This window comes from Agelaius phoeniceus, chromosome 3 (assembly GCF_051311805.1).
Source record: "Agelaius phoeniceus isolate bAgePho1 chromosome 3, bAgePho1.hap1, whole genome shotgun sequence".
NCBI lineage: Eukaryota > Metazoa > Chordata > Aves > Passeriformes > Icteridae > Agelaius > Agelaius phoeniceus.
This window is the reverse complement of record NC_135267.1, coordinates 20,092,002-20,112,318: the sequence shown is the minus strand read 5'-3', so window position 1 is coordinate 20,112,318 and position 20,317 is coordinate 20,092,002. Positions and strand designations below refer to the sequence as shown.

Below are 20,317 nucleotides of genomic sequence, written 5' to 3'. Positions count from 1 at the left end.
TACAATATCACAGCCTTTTAAAGTAAGCACACGTGTTAAATATGCACATTGCTCCACGTGTAGGTGATGTGGTGTGGCATAAAGCGGTATCTGAAATAAAGGTTTTCAAAAACTTGCAGGAAAGATCTTAAATTTTAATAGGAGTTTCAATGTAAAGAACTACTGAGGCACACAAAAAAGGATTCAAGAAACATGTCATTTATGGCTCTGCTCCCCAGCACAACTTTACTGAAATCAAAGGCCTTTGCTCAAGAGTAACTTCTTCCCCTAGCTGCAGAAGTTTGCAAAATAGCTGTCTTTTCTAGAATCTGGCAGGTTTGTATTTACAAATAAACTAACCAATTGACTTCTGAATGTAGGTCACAACACTCATTCCTTAGGTGGCTGGCCTATTTTTATCTTATTTGAAAGGGCAAGAACAAAAAAGAAGAGTTAACTGGGCATACTTCTCAGCTCTGAAGTGTTTTTCCCTATGGGAGTGATACATTAAAATATCACTGATATCACTGCATGAATGATTTCTTATTTGTAACAAATCTTTAATTACCCAGTTCTTATTTAAAAAACAAACACACAAATCTAAACTGCTAGATCAAAGCCTTTAGAACCAAAACTCTGTAACCACCCTTGCATGACTTCAACCTGCATATCAGAGTGAGGTTTCAGGAGACCAATGATCTACTGAAAAGGTCTCACCCCAGATAGCCCATTCCTGTAACAGGAATAGTACAGAGCTATAACGGGCTCCACTGCAGTCAAGAATAGCTTAGCACTGGTAGAAACAGACATCTCCTCCACGTACTTTGTAATGTCTTTGCAACTCTAAGCTGCTCGTCTCAAGACTTCTTTTCTCAAATAGCTGTGGCTTTTTTGTTTTGGTTTGGTTTTTAATTCTGTAAGAAAGTCTGCTTTCCAAGATGCAACTATATTCAATCAAGTGGCTGGAAAAAAATGAGCCTGGAACACCATAAATATGATACTGTGATTAAATCAGAATTATACAAACACATTAAAATAATTTGTAGACTGCGGCATCACTGGCAACAAGGATGGCTGTCAAACTGAAATCCAATGGAACTTCAAATGCACCTTAAACACTGTATCAGTGACAGATACTTTAAGGTAATATTATTACTAGGTGTCTTATACTACAGTAGTGTTTCAAGCTCTTTCACACAGATCTGTTCAGATAAAAGATGTAATGCTGGCATTACATTTGCCAAAATTGCCATTTGCAATTAAAAATTAAAACTGGCACTCTTTCTATGCAGGCAATTATCTAAACGCAGCTGGCAATCTTCCTTGTTTACAGCGCTGCTGTGTCATGACTTCACTCCGTTTGGAAATTTACCACCTTTTTTTTTTTTTTTTTTTTTTTAAGGTTTAAACTTCTCGGCTGTATTTCCAACTCGAACTTTTCTGGTTTTAAAGATTTCTATCATGAACTCAAACAAAAAGGTCAAAAACTATCATTTGAATATTTTGGCTGGCAACTTCAGGCACTGACATAAAACGATTCCTAGTACATATTTTGGTGGTTGTTGCCATACTAATTAACATCCATCTAGGCCACAGGAAAACACCTGTAAGGACCCAGACAGCAAAATGTACCAAATAAATGCCCTCCAAGAAGAACATTTTGGGTGTAAGAGTTGATTTTAAGAGTAAAACAGAAATAATGGGAAGATCCTCTAAGTGGACAAAAATTCTTTTACTGAATAATATATGACATAAAGCACATTTCTATTACTTGCTGTCTATAGTAATTGTCATCTACTAAATGAATCTATCCACAAAGTACCTTATTAATCAGACTGCCATGTTTTTGGCACATTTTTACCTACAACAAGCTGCTTTTAAAGTAAGATTTGAGGGTTCCCCGACTGCTGGGAGAGGAGCACTATTTATGCTGTCAAACAGCTTTTAGGGAACAGTTGCTTTTTTAGCCAAGATGCTGCAGCCGCTAGCTTGATTTCCATGACTATCATGGAACAAATACAGTTACTTACAGCTTATCAGTTAAATATTCTGATTCGTTTATGATGTATTTCCTATAGTCAGACATAACAATAAATTGTGTTATATCCCCAATACAGGAATGCTTAACTTCCTTCCTCTGTAGTTGATCACGTTTTCACCCATAAATATGATCCACTGTTACGGCTCCTTGACAGACTTTGCTGCATGTTTTGCTCAGCCATCAAAAAGGATTTTGAGTAGGGCCTTTCCCCCGAATACTAACAAACCCCATAAAAACAGAGGATTGCTAATGAACTGAGGAGCATGGCTGACCCCAAGGATACTGCAAGCAGCGACAGCCCCGGGTCCCCTCGCACAGGTGTCCCGGGCAAGCCTCTTGAAGTTAAAGCAGCACAAGTTTCTCAGCGCGGTGACAGTACCGCTCTCCGCTGAGAGATGGGACGGGACATATATTTCCCTCACGGGCTTTTTCAGGATGAGTGGGACAGGAACCGTCACTTGCTGAGATCAAAGCTCAGCAGCGGCAGGCACCGGCGGCCGCTCGCTGCACGCTGCCAGCGGCAGGTGGCCGCACCTGAGGCGCAGCATCCCGCGGCGAGCACCCGCGTGGGAAGGCGCCGTCACCCGCACTCCCTGCGAGGCGGGGACCAGGCGCGCCCGGAAAACACTCTGGAGGCAGAACCGAGCGCTGCGGCTCCGCGGCGGTAACTTTTCAAACCGCGCAGCGCTCGGTGTCCGCTCGGCAGGACAGGGGCCGCGGGTACCGCTGGAGTACCCAGTGTGCCCCGCCGCCGCGGGGAGCACCCGGCAGCCGCCGGCACCCCACGCTCCGTCTAATCTCGAGGCCGGAGTGCGGCATCAGCGGGAGCACCGCGCAGTCTCCCCCCGCGCAAACCGGCTGCCTCGGGCGCCCGGGAGACCAGCGAGCATGTGCTCCCCGCCGTGCTCCCCGCCGTGCTCCCCGCCGTGCTCCCCGCAGGTTCTCTGCCGGGTGAATCGAGCTTTCCCCCCATCACCTCCCACCTAGGGCTGTGCGGGATTTCCCGCCGCCCGCGGAGAGCCGCGCCGCAGGTGGCAGCGGCTCCCGCTCCTCCGCTGACTCCTCCCGGGCACTTTCGGCGCGACTCGCGGGATACTCGTCCTCCCCGTGTCCCGGCAGGAGTGATGCCCGGGGACCGGAGGGGCAGGCGGGGAGGTACCAGCCGCGCCGTGCGGCGGGGCGCTGCTCAGGACAGATGTGGGAGGCAGCCCGTGGAACAAACGGGAGGGGTCGGGACAGAACAGGACGCGACAGGACGGGAGGAGAGGGGAGCGGGTCGGTACTCACACGAAGGCGTGGTAGACGAAGGCCCATCCGCGGGGCCGCTCCAGCACGTTGTACAGGTAGTTCTGCAGGCGGCGGTACTTGGCGTTCCTGCGGCAGCTCGGTCCGCTGCTGTAAGACAGCGGCTTCCCCAGCAGGCTCATGCGGGCGCCGTGCTTCTCGCGGCGGCCCTCCCGCAGCCCGGCGGGGGCGGCCGCGCCGCCGGTGCCCAGGAGCAGCAGGCCGTCGCCGCGGGCCGCTGAGCTCGTCAGCGCCCTGCCCCGGCCCGACTCCACATCCTTCATGCCAGCTGCCGCGCCACTCTTCACCCAGAGCCCCGCGGAGCCGCCCTCCTCCCCGCCGCCGTGGTTGCGGGGCATGGCATCACCCCGGGCGCCGGAGCGGGCGCCGGGGCCGCGGCGGAGCAGGGCGCGGGCGGCGGCGGCCAGGCACCCCGCGGCAGCAGCCCGCAAGAGGCAGCGGGGGCCGAGGGTCTCCGGGCGGCGCCCGCGGGGCGCGGGGGCGCGGGCCACTTTGGGCGCCCGGCGCGGCGGGCCGGCCTGCGGCAGCTTCGCGGGGGCCCCGGCGAGGGAGCGGGCGCCCCCCCGGGCGCGCTCTCCTCCCGGGCGGCGGGGCCCCGCCGCCGGTCCCCGCAGCGCCGCCCGGCGTGGCTCCGCGGCCCGGGACGGGGAGGAGGGAGGGAGGGCAGCTCCTCGCGGCTCCGGCGGAGAGGCCGCGGCTCGGCGGTGCCCGCCGCCGCCCGCTCCCTCGCTGCCTCCCGCGTCGTTTGGCTCGGCCGGGCCGGGCAAGCTGTTGCTCTCGCTCCGAGCGGCGGAGAAAGTCGGCGAGGCGGGCGGGCCGGTGGGGGCAGGCGGGGGCCGCGCCGCCGGGAGCCTTCGCGTCCCGGGGAGGGAGCGGCAGAGGCAGCGGCAGTGCCCGCGGTGAGGCGGGCGGAGAGCGGCTGGCGGGACGCGGCGCCCGCGTTCTACGCGCGCTCCCGGGAAATGTCCATGTAAGTCCGAGAAAGTAACAAAAGTGCCGTAAGTCCCGGCGGCGGCGCGGGGGAGGATCGGCCGGCGGCGGGACCCCCTCTGCGGCAGGGAGCGCGGCTGGCCCGGGCGGGGCAGCGCAGACGAGCCGCCGGGTGTCCCCCCGAGGGGGCGGCGCGGCCCGGCACGCCGCTCCGGCGCTTCCGCCGTGTCCCGGCCTCGTGCGGCGGCGAGACAGCAGATCCCAGGGGCAGCGGCCGGCCTGCCCTTCCCGCGGGCTCCCCCACGGCCCCCGTCAGCTCCGGCCCCGGCGTGGTGCGGCCGGAGCGCAGCGGTGCCGCCGCTCGGTGTCCGCGCTGCGCCGAGACAGCGATGCTCCCCCTGCCGAGCGCGGCCCTTTTACGCCCCGCCGCATCAAGGTGAGCTTGCGGAAAAAAACACCACCCACCCAGGCACCCGCAGGCGCGGCTGCACCGCGCTGCCCGCCCGGCCGCCGCACCGCGCCCGCTTTGCCCGTGGGTTATCGGCCGTGCTCGGCGGGCGACCCCCGGCCATCCCCCAGCACTCCCCCCGCACCCCGCGGCCGCCTGCTGCGGGCAATCGGCGCCCGTGCCGCTCCTGGGGCCGCAGCTCGGCAGCGCCGGCCGTGCCCCGGCGATGCCTGGGAGCCCCGCGCTGCCCCGGGGACAGGACGAGCCGCCCCCGGCACTTCGGCACCCACTTCACGAGAAATAGCTGCATGTCACTGGTTTTGCAGCCTGAGCGCCACGATGTGAAAACGTGACATTAATTCCTGAAGTGTTAATGAAAAACAGTAAGGTGTATGCTAATGTTAAGCGAAATTCAATAGAAACATTCAGAAATTAATTTTCGGGGTTTTTTTCCTTTGTGCTGGCTAGTTAGAGGCCAGGCTCTTGAGCTTCGATTAACGCATGGTCTTCAACTCCCAGAAAAGAAGAAACTGTAAGACTCATTTCACATTCTGGCAGTGAACATTAACTTGTGTCCCTACTAATGCAACATGGACACATCACCAGTAGTAATTCGTTGCTACAGTGTGTCCAATGCCACTCAATCAGATGTCTTTGAATGATGAGTTTAAACGTCCTCCTGTCTTCCCTACACTTTCTCCTCCACTGCAGGCCAGTTTAGACAGGAACTTTTTAACATGTGAACCACAGTGGCCACTCAGACTCGTGATAAGGGATGGCAGAAACAGCACACATGTCAAAACAGATGTTAAGTAGTTGATACAACTATCCACAGAAATCCCATTAATATTTAAGCTTTCCAGTGGCACATATCTACTCTTCTTTCTTTGAATTGTAAATTGTGTTAGTTAATCCTTCATTTACTACTTGTTTGCATTTCCCTGGTTTGATATACGCAAGTGTTTATACTCTTAATTTTTCTCATCCCTGTGTACTCATTTACAGCTGAAGATGTACAGCATGCCTTTACCATCAGCCACTCCTCCAGAATCATGCTTAGATTTAAACTCTAGTGGCCTTAGTCACTTTGATTTGAGGGCTGATCCTGAAATTCTGGAAAGCCAAACTTCAACTGAGAGCACATAGTCAGTCCAACCCACTGAGCCAGGCCTCTGTCCCAGGGGCACTAACCCCTGAGCTTTGTTTAATTGCTGGTGTGGGCAATGGCACAGCTCACAGCAGCACACGGGCATCACTGTTGATAGAAATGAGGCTTTAAACTGAGGATTGGGCCAATAAACTATGAACATTACTGAACTCCAGTTCCTGATGTACTTTTTGTGATCCATTAAGAAATACTGTTATAATTCTGTGCCCTCTAGTGGTGCTTAAAATCATCAATTAATTTAAATAATCATAAGGAAAACAGTCGGTGAGCACAAACTGAGCCAATATTGAAATGTAGCCATAGATTCCAGAAGAACTAGAAGCTAACAAAAGTAATACACTTAGTGATGAATTTTTTAATTTTTACAGTGTGGGAACAAGTGTATTTTCCCATCTGTTATCTGTTATTAAATAAATCCTTTTAAAAGTATGTATTATGAGAAGACATTTATGGTAATTATTTTTATCCCTACTTGTTCATATGTCAGATAACCAGGGCATGATCTGCTGGTTGAATATGGAGACCAGGCAGCTGCCAGCCCTCTGGCAGGCACAGGGGCTGTGCTATGCAACAAAGCTAGTTCTCATCTAAGTATTTATTGCAAAATACAGGTCTGTATTTATAGGACAACAAATTCCCCTGATATTTTGGCTTCAGACTATATAATACCTCCAGAGATGAGTCGTGTGAAATTCTAGCATGTCCGCATGGTCCAAGGTCATCCTGGGTTCAGATGTCAGTAAGAGGATCTACTTGACGAAATCTCCAAGGCAAGAACATCCCAAGGAATCTTGGCTTCTCAAGGCTGCAGGTACAGTATATCACACCTGCAGAGGGACAAGGAAAATGGCATGCTAAAGTGCAGCTTTAGAGTCACTATTGCTGAGCTTTATGGCAAATACCAACAACATATTCTTCTGGATTTTAAAAGACAGGTTTCAAGATTGAATTGCATTTTCCAAATGTGTACATCAAATGTTACATATCCTGACTTTTGGAAGGATCAGTTGATACATATAATCATTTTTGATCAGGAACCAAATGTCACATATGTTTGGTATTTTCAGGGGTTTCTTTCCAATGAGTTACTTTTGATATATTGTCTTACATCAATGTTTCTGGTTTTATTTTACTTAAAGAGAGGAAGCAATTTAAACAGCAATGGTAGTCTCTTATTCCCTTATTTATAACTTTTTTTTTTTTTTTTGCTGGAGCTCATACACTTATTTTCTAAGGCATCTACTAAGGCAGTTTTGGGGATAGCTACACTAGAATTTTAAGCAAGCCTTCACAATGACTAAGTTTGTAAATAGGTAACAGGAATACTGAAATACACTTGGTTTAATTATGACACAGGGTAGATAGTAATAGAAGAAGAACTTTGTTACAGGGTAAAAACAAAGAGGGAAAGGAAGACCAGCCATGTTAGAGGACACTGACCAGAATTCAGGAGGCCGAGTTCACTGCTTTGCTCCATGGTGCCAGGAAAGATAGGATCTGTAGCCTATCCACATCAAATCCAAAGCATCTGAGCATGTAGTTGCCTCAAGTCACTGACAGATGCTTACCAAGCTGATGAAAACCAGCTGAGCACCTATATGCAGCTTTTAATATTTATATGGATTTGAAGAATCTCTCTGTCTTTGTGCCTGAATTACATATCTGTCACAGGGGGTGGTAGCAATTTTTTCACAGAGAGAGGGGTTGTTAACATAAATTTATGAAGCAATGTAAGATGCTCAAAAGCAGCAAAAGAGGGAACAGTAGAAATCACGTACCCACTGTGGCTGCTTGAAGCAGAAAAGCAGCCAGAGTGCAAGCTGGGGGCCTCTGTAGCAGCACCTTGCAAAGGTCGGTTTACTGTGGTATCATGTTCTGAGTTCCTTTGAGTTCCTTGTTAATAACCTTTTTCACGTTATATAATAGTGCAAGGTATCATGGATGCTCTAGTTTTGCACCTCTTTGTAAGATTTTTAGCTTTCTGCCTAATTGTATGGAGGAGGGGATACTCATAGCTATTCTTGGTGACAGGAGTACAAGAGTCAGGAATAAGTTTTCAAAGCACATAGGTGTTAGGAATAATTCATTTATTATGTTGACCTGTTTGTTGTGTAGCCTACAATACATGGTATGCACCTCCAGGAAAACCCAAATCAAGCATTACTATTGAATAATAAACCATGAGCAAAATGTCAGATGAGGTGAACAGCATGTTAGGATGCACATTTTACACTGTCCAGTCAGCACATGGAACATGCTCGCAGCTGTAGCGGGGCTCTGATATTAATATTAAAAGTGTTGGAATACATTGCACTAATATTCCAAGATGTTGGGATATTCTCCTGCAAGCTTTTTCACATAAATTAAAGAAGCAAGACTGTCAATAGCATGAGGCATTCATACACTGAACTAGCAGAAAAGATGGCTTGCTTGCTTTCTCAACTTTCCCTTCTTCATGAGGTCCCTTAACTCTGAATGCAAGGGAGTACCTTCAAAAGAAATTTAGTTTGGTGTCTCATTTATATGTTGATTTTGATGTTAAACTGCTATGAGGTGTAAACTTTGAGGAAGACCTGCCTCCACAAAGACCTGTCCTGCGACCAGACTTTCATTCCAAGCAGTCCCTCTCTGTGTTACTACCAGCACAGGCTAAATTAATCAGAAGACAAGACATGGGTGGCTTACTCACAGTACCCGTGCCTGCAGGTATGCTAGAAACACTTCTGCCTGGTAACTACACCTCTAAAAACCAAGCCCAGTTCCCAAAGTGCCAGTAATGGACCCTTCTTCTGCCAGGAGCTCTTGGCTCCTTCCCAGCTAGAGGAACAATTTGGCCTCCTCTCCTCACCTGGTCATGATCAACAGCAGAAATTCTGGGCCTTACTTCTGTGCTGACTGGCCTGTCTGGAAAAATGTTCATTTTGCTCCCTGACTTCTAGTATTTCCTGTTACTCATCAGATATTAATCCCTGATAAGGGAATTAATTTATTCAATTGATTCCTACTTAAATAAATAGCTAAACATGACTCTCCATTAATAAGGCATACATCCCTGTAAAGTCATTATCTGAGCCCAAGACCTGCTCTCCTAAATAGCTGTACTGTTCATCTCCTTTATTTCCTCTTTTGCCTTCTGGGGTTTTTTGATGGTTTGTTTGTTTGTTTGTTTACTATTTTGTGGTCCTTCCTTCCTTCCTTCCTTCCTTCCTTCCTTCCTTCCTTCCTTCCTTCCTTCCTTCCTTCCTTCCTTCCTTCCTTCCTTCCTTCCTTCCTTCCTTCCTTCCTTCCTTCCTTCCTTCCTTCCTTCCTTCCTTCCTTCCTTCCTTCCTTCCTTCCTTCCTTCCTTCCTTCCTTCCTTCCTTCCTTCCTTCCTTCCTTCCTTCCTTCCTTCCCTCCCTTCCCCCTCTGTGATGCAACTATCTGGACTCCCAAACAAGCAGCCTGGTGACAAAGCAAAGCCATAAGTCTTGAAAGATGCAAACCCTGCCACAGACCACTACCACTCTAATCTAGCAAAAGAAGTCATGTGCCAAAGAAAAGGAAAAGAAAAAAGACAAAACCAGAGGGTATACCGAGAACTGCAGAACAGTTTACAGTCCCAAACTGGGAATATAATACAAATAGAATAGAATATGAGTGGGGTTTTTTTCAGATAGGACAGTTTGTTTTCTTGGAATACATGGATTTTCTAAATAATACTTCTTGAAATACCTAGAAGTTCTGAAAAAAACATGCCAATCAAAAATGTCAATGTTTATTGCAGATTTTATAGCCTAACACAGTTTCTACATATGAAAATAGATCCTTGGGACATTGTCTTCAAAATTGCTTGTTTTCAAGCAGAAGAGTATAATTTGGTTAGCTTGCATGTCAGCAGTTCCTTCCAGCAGGCATGATAACAACCCCCAGCAGACTTGAAAAAATCCTGCAAGGTCAGAATACAGATACTGAGAAATTCATCAAGAGGATTTTTTTTTCCCAGATTTCTAGTGCAGGAAAGTAAAAATCTTGTTGTTTGGACTTATTTCTGGTTTCTTTTGGTATGGAGAAAATATTTTGTGAAAGCTTCATTTGATCCCTAGAGTTAGCAAAATTTCTTTAAAACACAGTGATATGGCATCTTAGGCATCCAGAGATGTACCTGAATAAAACTGGTGGCAGATAAAATATCAAAATATATGAGGTGTATCTCATTATGAGCTTTTCTTTTAAACTACAGTGACCTTTATTATTTACCAAACATGGACTTCTGGCCACCTCCTCTCTCTCCATCTCTGCACATCTCTTTCCATTGTACTATGGCAGCTCTGATTATGAAAATTCCTATCCCACTGTGGCCTAATCTTTGAAGCATTGACATTTTTGGACATTAATATTTTAGAATCACCTTATTTTTTTTTCTTCTGAAAATACAGAGGAGTACCTCCGTCTTCACTGGATTCAAGTGGAACCTAATTGACATTTATGTTGTTTGTTTCTATATTCTACCTAGTAGATAGTGGAGATGTGCTCACCTTTACTCTCCATGGTCCAAACAATTTTAATGAAAATCTGTGCAGAGTAGCATGGAGAGAGCCAACTGCTTCAGGTGCTCTTGCCTCCGAGTTCTTATACTTGAGAACTTCTGAACATCTCCAGGTGCTGCTCCTGGGCAGCAGAGCCATGTTGAGGCTGGAGGGAGTGCTCTGACCACTGACCACTGGGACAGGTTGGCAGCATCACTAATTTCATGTATGGGACACAAGAGGAGATGCTGTCTGTGTGCTTCTGGAGAGTTTAAAAGGTTCTGTCTTTGGTGCCCTGGCTTCTCTGACCCTCGTGTGAAGATGCTGATACATTTCATGTATTATTGAGATGGCCTAGTCCTATCATAGCAGTCTGGTTTCTGGTCTTGAAATAGGACTTAAAATTTTAGGGGCTAAAGCACAGAGTCTACTGTCATCTAGTCTCTCTGAAGTTCTAAGAGGGATTTTATGTTGTCTAAAGATCATCAGTTGTTCGTTTGCATACAAATGCTCTTGCATCTGAAGTTTTGTTTATAGCATAAATGTAGGACTCAAAACAAATTATTGTAATTCATTGTTACTGAAGTAACATTCTTTCTAAATGACATTTAATCACTAACCTAATATATTCTGAAGGTGCATTTTGAAATAAAAAAATTAATTCACTCCCCTTTTCATAAAATTGTAAAGATATTTGGCCTTTTTGATGTGCTGGTTCAAATAATTTGACAGCCCCTATGATCCTCAAAGAATTTGAGTAAGATGTGCCCTCTGAGTCACTCAGGTGACATAACAAGAACTTACTCATAAGCTAGAGGCACCACAGAAAGCAGCAATAGATGAGAACTCTGGCAGTGTGTGCTTCCATCAGTGTATCAGAGGACAGGTTGGAAACCTTCAGTAGGAACAGTATGTGTGAGACTCCTCCTTTCTACCACTGTGTTGAATTCACTGAGATTCATTCCTGTCATGAGGTAAACCACAAAGAGGTGGAGTCAAGAGTGTCTAAGGTTGATAGGGCCCTCAAGAGCTCCTGTTGGATGAGTAAAGACACTCAGTAGGAGCTGTTGGAACCATAGCACTTCAGAAAAGAATACCTTCTTTTGCTTCTACAGGCATGGTTCAGCACTTACACATGTTCTTAAATCGAATCCTCAAGCATGCACTTCAGAAATCTTAATCAGGAGAAAGGTGAGAAACAAGAAGGGAAATGTTAAGAGGAATCTAGGTGATCTAGTGAGGCTGTAAGACAGGAACAACAGTGAGAGAATTTACGACAGATAAGCAGGAATTATAAACATGGGGAATGAGATGATAGTTCAGAACAGGGTTTTTCCCCACAATGCTCAAAGGGATGATCTAACATTATCACTAGAGAAATGTTGGAAGTAATTATTTCACTTCAAAGTGGAACAAAATTAAAGCTGTGATATATCTAAAGCTATCTTGTTTTATGCATCCACATATGTCATTGTCTGCAAGGAAACATAGGAGCCAAATGTGGGTTTTAATATCCTTGTAGGGCTCAGAGAGGATGATTAAATGCTATAGACCAGACTTACTAGGCAAGTATTTGCATGAAAAACAAAATGTACAAATATAGGTATAAGGAAAATCCCACAATATTTTACCATGAGGGTGATCAGACACTGGCACAGGTGCCCATATAGGTTGTGAAATCTCTGTCCTTGGAGTTTTTCAAAGCTTAGCCGGCCTCAAGGAACCCAGCATAAACTTGTGTTGGGCAGGTTGAAGTAGATGACCTCTAGAAGTTCTTTCCAATCTAAAATATTCCATGAGTCTAGATGACCTTGGGCAATGAATACTTTATGACCTACCCTGTGAAATAAAAACCCATTGATAAGTTTGACCTGGTCAATACTCTAAGGACACGTAAGCATCTATCACTGCTGATACCCTGCCCCTGCTGCAAAATCACAAACCTGACGTGCAGGGGGCAGAGGGTTGAAAGGATAGCAGTGGTATCTGCCTTCCATGTAATAGCTCCTCCAATTGCCTCACTAAAAAAGAGACAGGAGCAGAGAGAATGACAGGAGAATGAGCAGGAGAGGCATCATAGCACAGTCCCATGTGAGCACAACCCTGAAGAACAGCACAAGACCAGGTGCCTGCCCTGTCTCTACCCTGGGTCCCAGCTCCCTGAAGCCCATTGACTTCCCATTCCTTTCTCCAGCCCTCCCTGCCATAGCAAACATCCTTCCTTTTCTCATCTCTTTCTTTTCCTTGTGAGATGGTTTGAACTTGGCTGAAATTTTTGCAGCATGACTTTTCAGTATCAAGATATTGTGGGTGATGATTTGTTGGAAACTTTATTATCCACAAATAAAAAGGAAGCATTTTATTTTTTTTTTATAAGGGAATAGTTATTTTAATTGACCTACATAGTGGACCATTTAAAGAAAGCATTGAGTGCTCCCAATTTGAATATCATGTTTTTGTTAACATTTCCCTGCTAGGGTGTTGAAATCTTTAGCCCTTTTTGAAAATCCTGATCAAACTTTACCACTGGTTAATAGGACATTCCCATTAAACCCATTTATGTTGTTTAATTTAAATAGGGGTCAAATCCTGCCTCTATTTTGTTATTCTGCCTTAAGATTTTTATTCTGCAGGGAGGTTCATGGGTTCCAACTAAAGAGAAGAAGAAAACTACCAGCTCAAGTTGACGATACCATAAATGCTTGGAATGAAAATTAAACATTATTATTGGCAACTTTCAGCAGGGTTTAAAGTGTTGAAACTTAACCTTGTCATGTGGATCCCTACCACTTAACTTTAATGAGTAACCAGTAGCAGGAGAGTTTCCTATATCGTGTGTGCAGTAGCTGCTGAAGAGAGATATGACATATTATCTAGATTGGTTTATAGAAGCAGCTATCCTATCACTGCCATAAAGAGGTAAACTAGAAATTTAAGCCATTATCTTCTAAAAGGTTCACTATAAAACTATGGTTCTAAAATGGCTTTTATAGTGTAAAGATCATGTACTGGAGGCAAAACTCTTACATATTTCAAAAAGAAACGATGGCCTAAGTGATAAACATGGGTGGTAAGTAAAACCAACAATCTGCCTTAAAACTCGGTCATAAATGGTTATCATAATTATTCTATCTTCTTTATGTAAGATGCTGATAGAAAACCTTGTTTTCATTTTTTTTCTTCTTCTTCTTTAAAATGTTTCACAGAGCATTTGGAGCAGAATGGAGAAATAGCTGAAAGCTTAGAGATGAGTGTTTTGGAACATTTTGCAGAGCACACTGTCTGGGGCCATAAACACACGATTCAGTTGTAACCTAAAATATCTTATTGAAGTTGTTCTTTCCATTCACTGTCTCTTTCCATATTTAAATCCATACAGATAAGGATACCTCTCCGTTTCCAGAGTGAATCTGTACACTTGAGTAGCGTAACAGTGGAGGCAGTTTCCTGCTGAAACAAATGGGCTTCAGAAAGTAATAAACATTTTATTGCTTATTTCTGCTCACCTGACAAGGAATTACCAACTTTATTTTCAAAAGAGGGGAGCATTTACAATGCTGGGGACAATTTTGGAAGACCAATGTTGCTTTAGACCCTAAGTAATCTTGATTAGGATCTTATTCCCTGTTACAAAACAAACAGGTTTTCTTTCATTAATATGGTATGTGATGATATTTTTTCCCATTGATTTTGGTTGAGAAGCTTTATTAAAGGCATTTTGGGCTCATGCACCACATTAGTTAGTAGTAATAATTTCCACTGTGTAACCTTACCTTCTCTTGCATAATTATTTGCTGCTCACTGAAGCGACACATTCTCTTCCTAAAGCACATCTTTGAAAGCAAACAATGTGCTTTTTTAAAGGCAAAAAAAATTACAGTAAAACACACATTGTGGAGATGCTCCACAGCCATGAAGGCACTAAACATTTAATTTCACTTAAGACATCCCAACCGTCTGCTTTAGAAACCTGGAGCTGGTAAACTGAGAAGCTGTGGGGAGGGAAAGGAAAGAAAACCAGTGGCCCTAAATCTATCCGTATTTGACACCGTCTTTAGCGCTGCTGGGTGAAAACTTGTAACCGAGTGCGGGGCCGAAAGCATCCTCCGCATCCTCCTCATCCTCCTCATCCTCCGCATCCTCCGCACCCTCCGCACCCTCCGCACCCTCCGCATCCTCCGCATCCTCCTCATCCTCCTCATCCTCCGCATCCTCAGCATCCTCCGCACCGCCCGGCCCCGGTGGTGCCCCGATCCATCCGATTCTGTTCCGGGGGCGGCCTCGGGGCCCCGGGGGGCTGCCGGGGGCCGGGGCCGTCAGTGTCTCAGTGCCCTCAGCAGGTGGCAGTGGCGTCCCGCGGCGGGCCGGCTGCGCGGACCCCTCGGCTCCCGCCCGCGGGGCTGCGCGGAGCGGCGGGCGGGCGGAGAGCGGGACATGTCCTGCTGCCCCGCTCACCCCCGCAAGCAGCCTGGGTGTCCTAATACATGTGAAGTAATTCCTCAAAGGAAAATTGATGCAATCAGAAAAAAAAAACAAACTCAACCCAACCCAAACTAAAAGAACCCAACCCCTCCCCAAAATAACTTACCACGAAAAACTCCAAAACTCCCACAAAACAAATCAAAAGTATGGCTCCCTCTCCATTCGGTCCTTTCACCATCATGTCTGTAACTGGATTTATGTGTAAATGATAGTAAAAACATCATTGGAAAGGGCAGGGGTTTATGTTAAATTTGGTCATCATGAATTTAATGCTGTTATGGTTAAACACTTCTGTGGCTGCTTACACAACGATTTACCAACATTGCTGGTCTTAACTACTACCTAAGGGAGAGGATATGTAAAGTGTCCATGTAAAAGTATGCTGAAACAATTACATTCAATTACATTTCAGACAGGGAGTTCCTTCCTTATTTAAAGTTCCAAAATATTAATCATATGAATGTGTTGAGTTTATAAAAACACAATGAAAGCTGTCTGTTTTTTTTTTCTATTTCTTTTTGACATATTTCAAATGGTTCTGCAATACCATTTTGTATGGTATCTTATGTGTTTTAAAGTAGTCTTAAGTTTAACCTCTTTTATTTCCTTTTTTCCTTGCCTTGCCTTTGCCTTGCCTTGCCTTTTTCCTTGCCTTTCCTTGCCTTTTTCCTTTTTCCTTTTTCCTTTTTCCTTTTTCTTTTTTTCTTTTTTTCTTTTTTTTCTTTTTTCTTAATAACTACCACTAATGATTACATATTAAAAGGATTAGGGTTTGCAGGAACAATTGCTGAATGGACTTTATTTAAGTAGTACTCATCTAATAAGGGTAGTTGAGATGCTTATCCAGATTCTGTTCCCCACTGTGTCTGCTAGATTCAGTGGAATGACATCAGTAATGCATACCACTCATTATTTTTTTGTTATTTTAGGGGTTTTTATAACACATATGGTTCTCTAGTTAAGAAAGAATAAGGCAAGAGTAATGGAGTGTTGATTTTTGTAGGTTATATTTATTTGCTAGAACCTGTTTATGAGTTATGAAAATACCTATTTTTGCCTATTTGGCTCATTTGCATATGATTTCTGCTTCTTTTCAGAAGCTGTGTATCCTCTACTGAAAACTGTGGCATTTTTGGGCACTCATCTGCTGGCTGGTAAATTATTTCAAGCGGGACACCATTTTTTTAAAAAAATGATAGTCTTGTGATTTGGGGCCTCAGGTAACTAAGAAATCATACATATTTTATGGGGGAAAGAACAAATTTTCTTTATTGACAAGCACTTCAGGAGCCTGTCTCTGGAATCCACAGAGGCGTATTGATTGACAGTTCCTCTTCACCTGTTCACTGATGATGACTCATTTCAAGGCAGAAGAGGAAGTAAGCAGGAAGCAGAGGAAGGAAGCAGGCGCAGTTTTGGGAGTTGTGTGTATCCCTCCGAGGTTCTGTGCATTCCACCAGAGAGGACCTGCTGATGGTTTCCATGGCTGCACTGCTCTGTTTGCCTCCTGCAGCATTCAATAACACCCAACTTTTGTGTATTCTAATTGCTTCCCACTGGAGAATATTTCCAGGTTTTTGCATTTTTTAAGGTCGGGTTCTATCCCTGGTTTTAAGTCTTCTCAAACTGATTACTGAATGCTTTGTCATTAAAATGCATGATCTGATGAAAGAGGCTGGTACAAAGGCAGCAGAGTAGCAGAAGTCTGACTGGTGTTAGGCTGTGGAAATGCAAATTCCTACACATTTTCTGTGTTACACTTTCCAGCTGTCAAACCATTGCACTAGATCAGGTGTTAGCAATTACTTAAAATGAAGTCTGCAGCTTAACAATTTCTTGAAAAACATGAAACTGCAGGTAAACAAACCAAAATTATGAATTTAATATTTACATGCAGTCCTCCTGCCAGAATAATATAAGGAAGACTAAGCATTTATATTTATTGTTACTTTAAATGCAGCCTTACCCTACAAACTTATACCACTATCACATATGAAATACGTTCCTCCAAGATTTTGTATTTCAATTGTCTGTGTAACTGTGAGTACCTATATTACTTCCTCCAATCATCAGGATCTGCTTCTGCTTTGGGAATAATATTTAAAAAAAGAGAGAAGGTCTGGAAGACTTTGCCTCCCTAAGGATCATGGGTTTTGTGGTTCCTAATGTGATTATTTCAGGGTCTTGTCACGAAGCTCTGACAAAATGCTTAATAACATATCTATTTTTTTTTTAACATATAAAATAAATATTCCCATATCACTCCTGTGATTGCTACAAGTTGTTGTCTACTCCACTGCTACACCTTTAAATTTGTTTTATTTCTGATTTAAATTCTGAAAAGTTCTATGACTCTATTTACAAGTGGGATAATGGTATTAAATAGCAATTGTCAGGGTTTGTTTTGTTTTGTTTTGTTTTCTAATTTAAATAGAGAATTTCATGGCATTTATTGATCCCTAAGTTGTCCTTCTTTTCTGCAGAAAAGAAGCCCCAAACCCTACTTTACCTACCGCTAACTTTGCTCAGTTATTCAGAGGGCACAAACTCTTTCCAAGGAGACAGAAAGGCAAAGACACCTACAGGAGATATCTGGAAAGGAGCTATGAGCACCCCACCATGTTCCCTCATCTTCAGCAGGTGTGTTACCAGAGGGGTTCAGCATTTTCCATGCTGCCATTTAGCACATTTCTGTCCATTTTGTTCCAGACAGCTTTGTCTGAGTAAAGTTGAGATTTGATACTAGCTTCAGACATATTGTTCTCTCTTAGAGGCAAGCAGAATGGGGCTTGACAAGCATTTTTCTATGATGTCAGGTTTGTGGCAGGATCACTAGAGGGATTTGCCTGAAAGAAAACTTTCTCTGCAGGATAATTAAGAACAATTTAGGATGAAGGGTTTAAAAAATAAACAAGGGAAAAGTTAATGCTAATATTAAATAATTTTTCTAGAGGAGCTGTGAGCTATCTGCATTTTTTTTATCAGAAGAGCATTTGTCTGAGCTAGTAATTCAGCATGCTGAGGAGTAGAGTATTCAGGATTTTTTTATTTCAGCTTTGTTGAAAACTCTGCATTTTAAGTATACTAGTTAATTGCTCAGTTGGAAGTTATGCAGGCAATGTAGTGCATTGCAGGAGAGAACCCAAAAATGCACAGCTCTCCTTTTCTAAGCTAGTGGGGAACAGGACCCAAAAGAAACTCAGATCTTGGCCAGAATTGTGTTAGGGTCTCAACTTTAAAGTACTTGTATGGAATGAGTTAAGAGTGAGAATTAATTGAGGGTTTAGAAAATGAGATCTTATGAGAAAGCATCAAAATTAAGATTTTTGTTTTTCTTTTGTTTTTTTTGGGTTTTTTTAAAGATTTCTTGTTTTCTGATTTAACTGCTGCTGATTTATCTTGGATGCCTTGTGCATGAAGGACAGGACAACAATCCATTAGTTTGCTAGGAGCTCAGTGTTTTCTTATCAGCACTGCCAGCAGCCTCCCTGAGCAGATGTGGAGAAATTACACAGCAGGTCTATATCCCTCATTTTCCCAACTGTAAAATTGGAGTAACAATTTGTTATTTAAGATGATGTTAAATGAGATCCCCATCAATTTCTGGCAGTTTGCTGCTATCATCCTTGAGGTGATTTAACAGCCTATGATTATACACATATACTCTTCCTCCCTATTCAGAAACAACAGTTTGCTTCTCTCTTCAGTGATCTACCACAGATGGAGAGGACTGTTCTCACAGCCAGGATAATTCTGACACAAGAGGCTGTTAGTTAGTGAGATGTTTTTTATATTTGTCATTGTGTGAAATACATCTATTTTAATATGTGACTGAGTGTAAAAATAATTATTACCACAAGGTAAATCAATTAAATGTTCTTATAACAAATATGCATTTCTAACAGAACATTTTGTATTTTGTTGGTGTATTGCTCTACAGCACTAACAAACATCTGTTATTAAAAACAACCAATCAAAATCTGACTCAGTCACCCTGTAGATAATTTTAAAATGCCTTAACAATTTTAATTACATATCAATTGAGCACCACTTTAAAAAAAGAAACTCAACAAAAAACAGCCCTAAGTTTGACTTATTGACTAGCTCAATATAATATCTGAAAGATTGCAAGCACCTTGTTGACATTTGAACAAACCAAGGTTGTTCTACCACTCTGCTCTTTGTCCCTTTTCTTATCACTCACATGGCACAATGGCCTAAGCTGCCTGGCTTGAGCTGTAAGAGGCACGGGAATTTGCCAGATGCACTGTTTTGGGGAGGTGGGACAGAATCCCCAGGTACATTTCTAAGGGACTATGAAGGGATGCAGTAGATTGTGCCTCTGGCCCAGTGCCAGGCTCATGGGTTTTGGTCAGCTGGCCTTCTTAGTTTACTGTGCCATAGATGCTCAAACACTTCCTTCTGCTTTGGCCACTTCAAGTTATATCTTAAACATCTTTTCCTGTGAACAACAAGGGAATATAATCTTTCAGCTTGTCAGTAGGAACTATTGTGTGTGCAGCACTTCTGACCATTTTACCAGCTGGGAATATGGACCTGAGGACTTGTTTCTGGCCATAGTTCATTGGCAGGTTACTGGCATACAAGGCTGTTATTATTAGTGTTGTGGAGAAATTACTGAGCAATCGCTTTTGTTCCAAACCACAAACCACACAGCCTGGATAGTGTAACATAAAGCATATAGTGCTTATGCCTTAAAATATCTCTTTTCTATGTTTATTTTTCCAGTGTCTTGGTATTCTTTATTAAATCTGTAGTTAAATTTATGAGAGACAGGTGAATTTAGAGTTTTCTGAGTGCAGACCTGCCAATCCAGTGGAGGGCTTCATCTTTTCCTCCCTGGATATCTGCTTCTAAATGTGGTCTGTGTAATTGCCTGTACTGTAGTTTGTTTGTATTTCTCTGTTAGAACTGCATAGTATTAAAAATCAACATGGAATGAGTTGTATATAGGCATAGTTTGTAGCCTCTCCCCACGTTTGCTCCAGTAAGGACTGGGTGTCAAACTACCAAGTATCAGAATTCAACTACATAACTACAGTTACAGCATGTGAGAAATCTTTCCAATAGCCTGAGTGCTATTATTATAATATAGCAGGACAACTATAAACAGCCAGTTTTGTACAAGTTTCTTATGGGTTCTCCTGATAGTTTTCACTACAGTACTGGAAACTTCTTCTAAAGTAGAATTTATTTCCACCATTAAAAATTAAAAAAACTCAAACCAACCCAAAACCCAACAACCTCCCCCCCAAAAGCCAAACATACCCAAAAAAAACCACAATGAAAAAGGTAGGCATTTCACTTACTATGTAGGGTTTTTTTAGTTTTCTATAAATGTTGCTTACATTATTGGTAAAAGAGCTTATGTGCATGTATTAGTATATATAAATACTGTCAGAACTTTATTTAGCTAATTTATTGAGTAAAATAGAAAA

The 20,317-nt window shown here is 43.8% G+C and overlaps 1 protein-coding gene and 1 long non-coding RNA gene across 3 annotated transcripts in view; one reads left to right on the top strand and one right to left on the bottom strand.

The window, feature by feature from the left end:
• Positions 1-4,392, bottom strand: part of KCNQ5 (potassium voltage-gated channel subfamily Q member 5) — a 280,186-nt gene extending 275,794 nt beyond the window's left edge. The window contains exon 1 of one of the 2 annotated variants that reach the window (XM_054630422.2): positions 3,308-4,392. In XM_054630422.2, the coding sequence (XP_054486397.2) occupies positions 3,308-3,663 (356 nt within the window). In that variant the 5' untranslated portion in view covers positions 3,664-4,392. The remainder of the gene's footprint in view (positions 1-3,307) is intronic. The other variant, XM_077174831.1, reaches the window with a different exon arrangement.
• LOC143693515 (uncharacterized) lies at positions 3,047-17,808 on the top strand. The gene is made up of 3 exons (XR_013181256.1): positions 3,047-3,363; positions 15,956-16,012; positions 17,342-17,808. It is a non-coding gene; the product is annotated as an uncharacterized LOC143693515 (long non-coding RNA).
• The last annotated feature ends 2,509 nt before the right edge of the window (positions 17,809-20,317 follow it).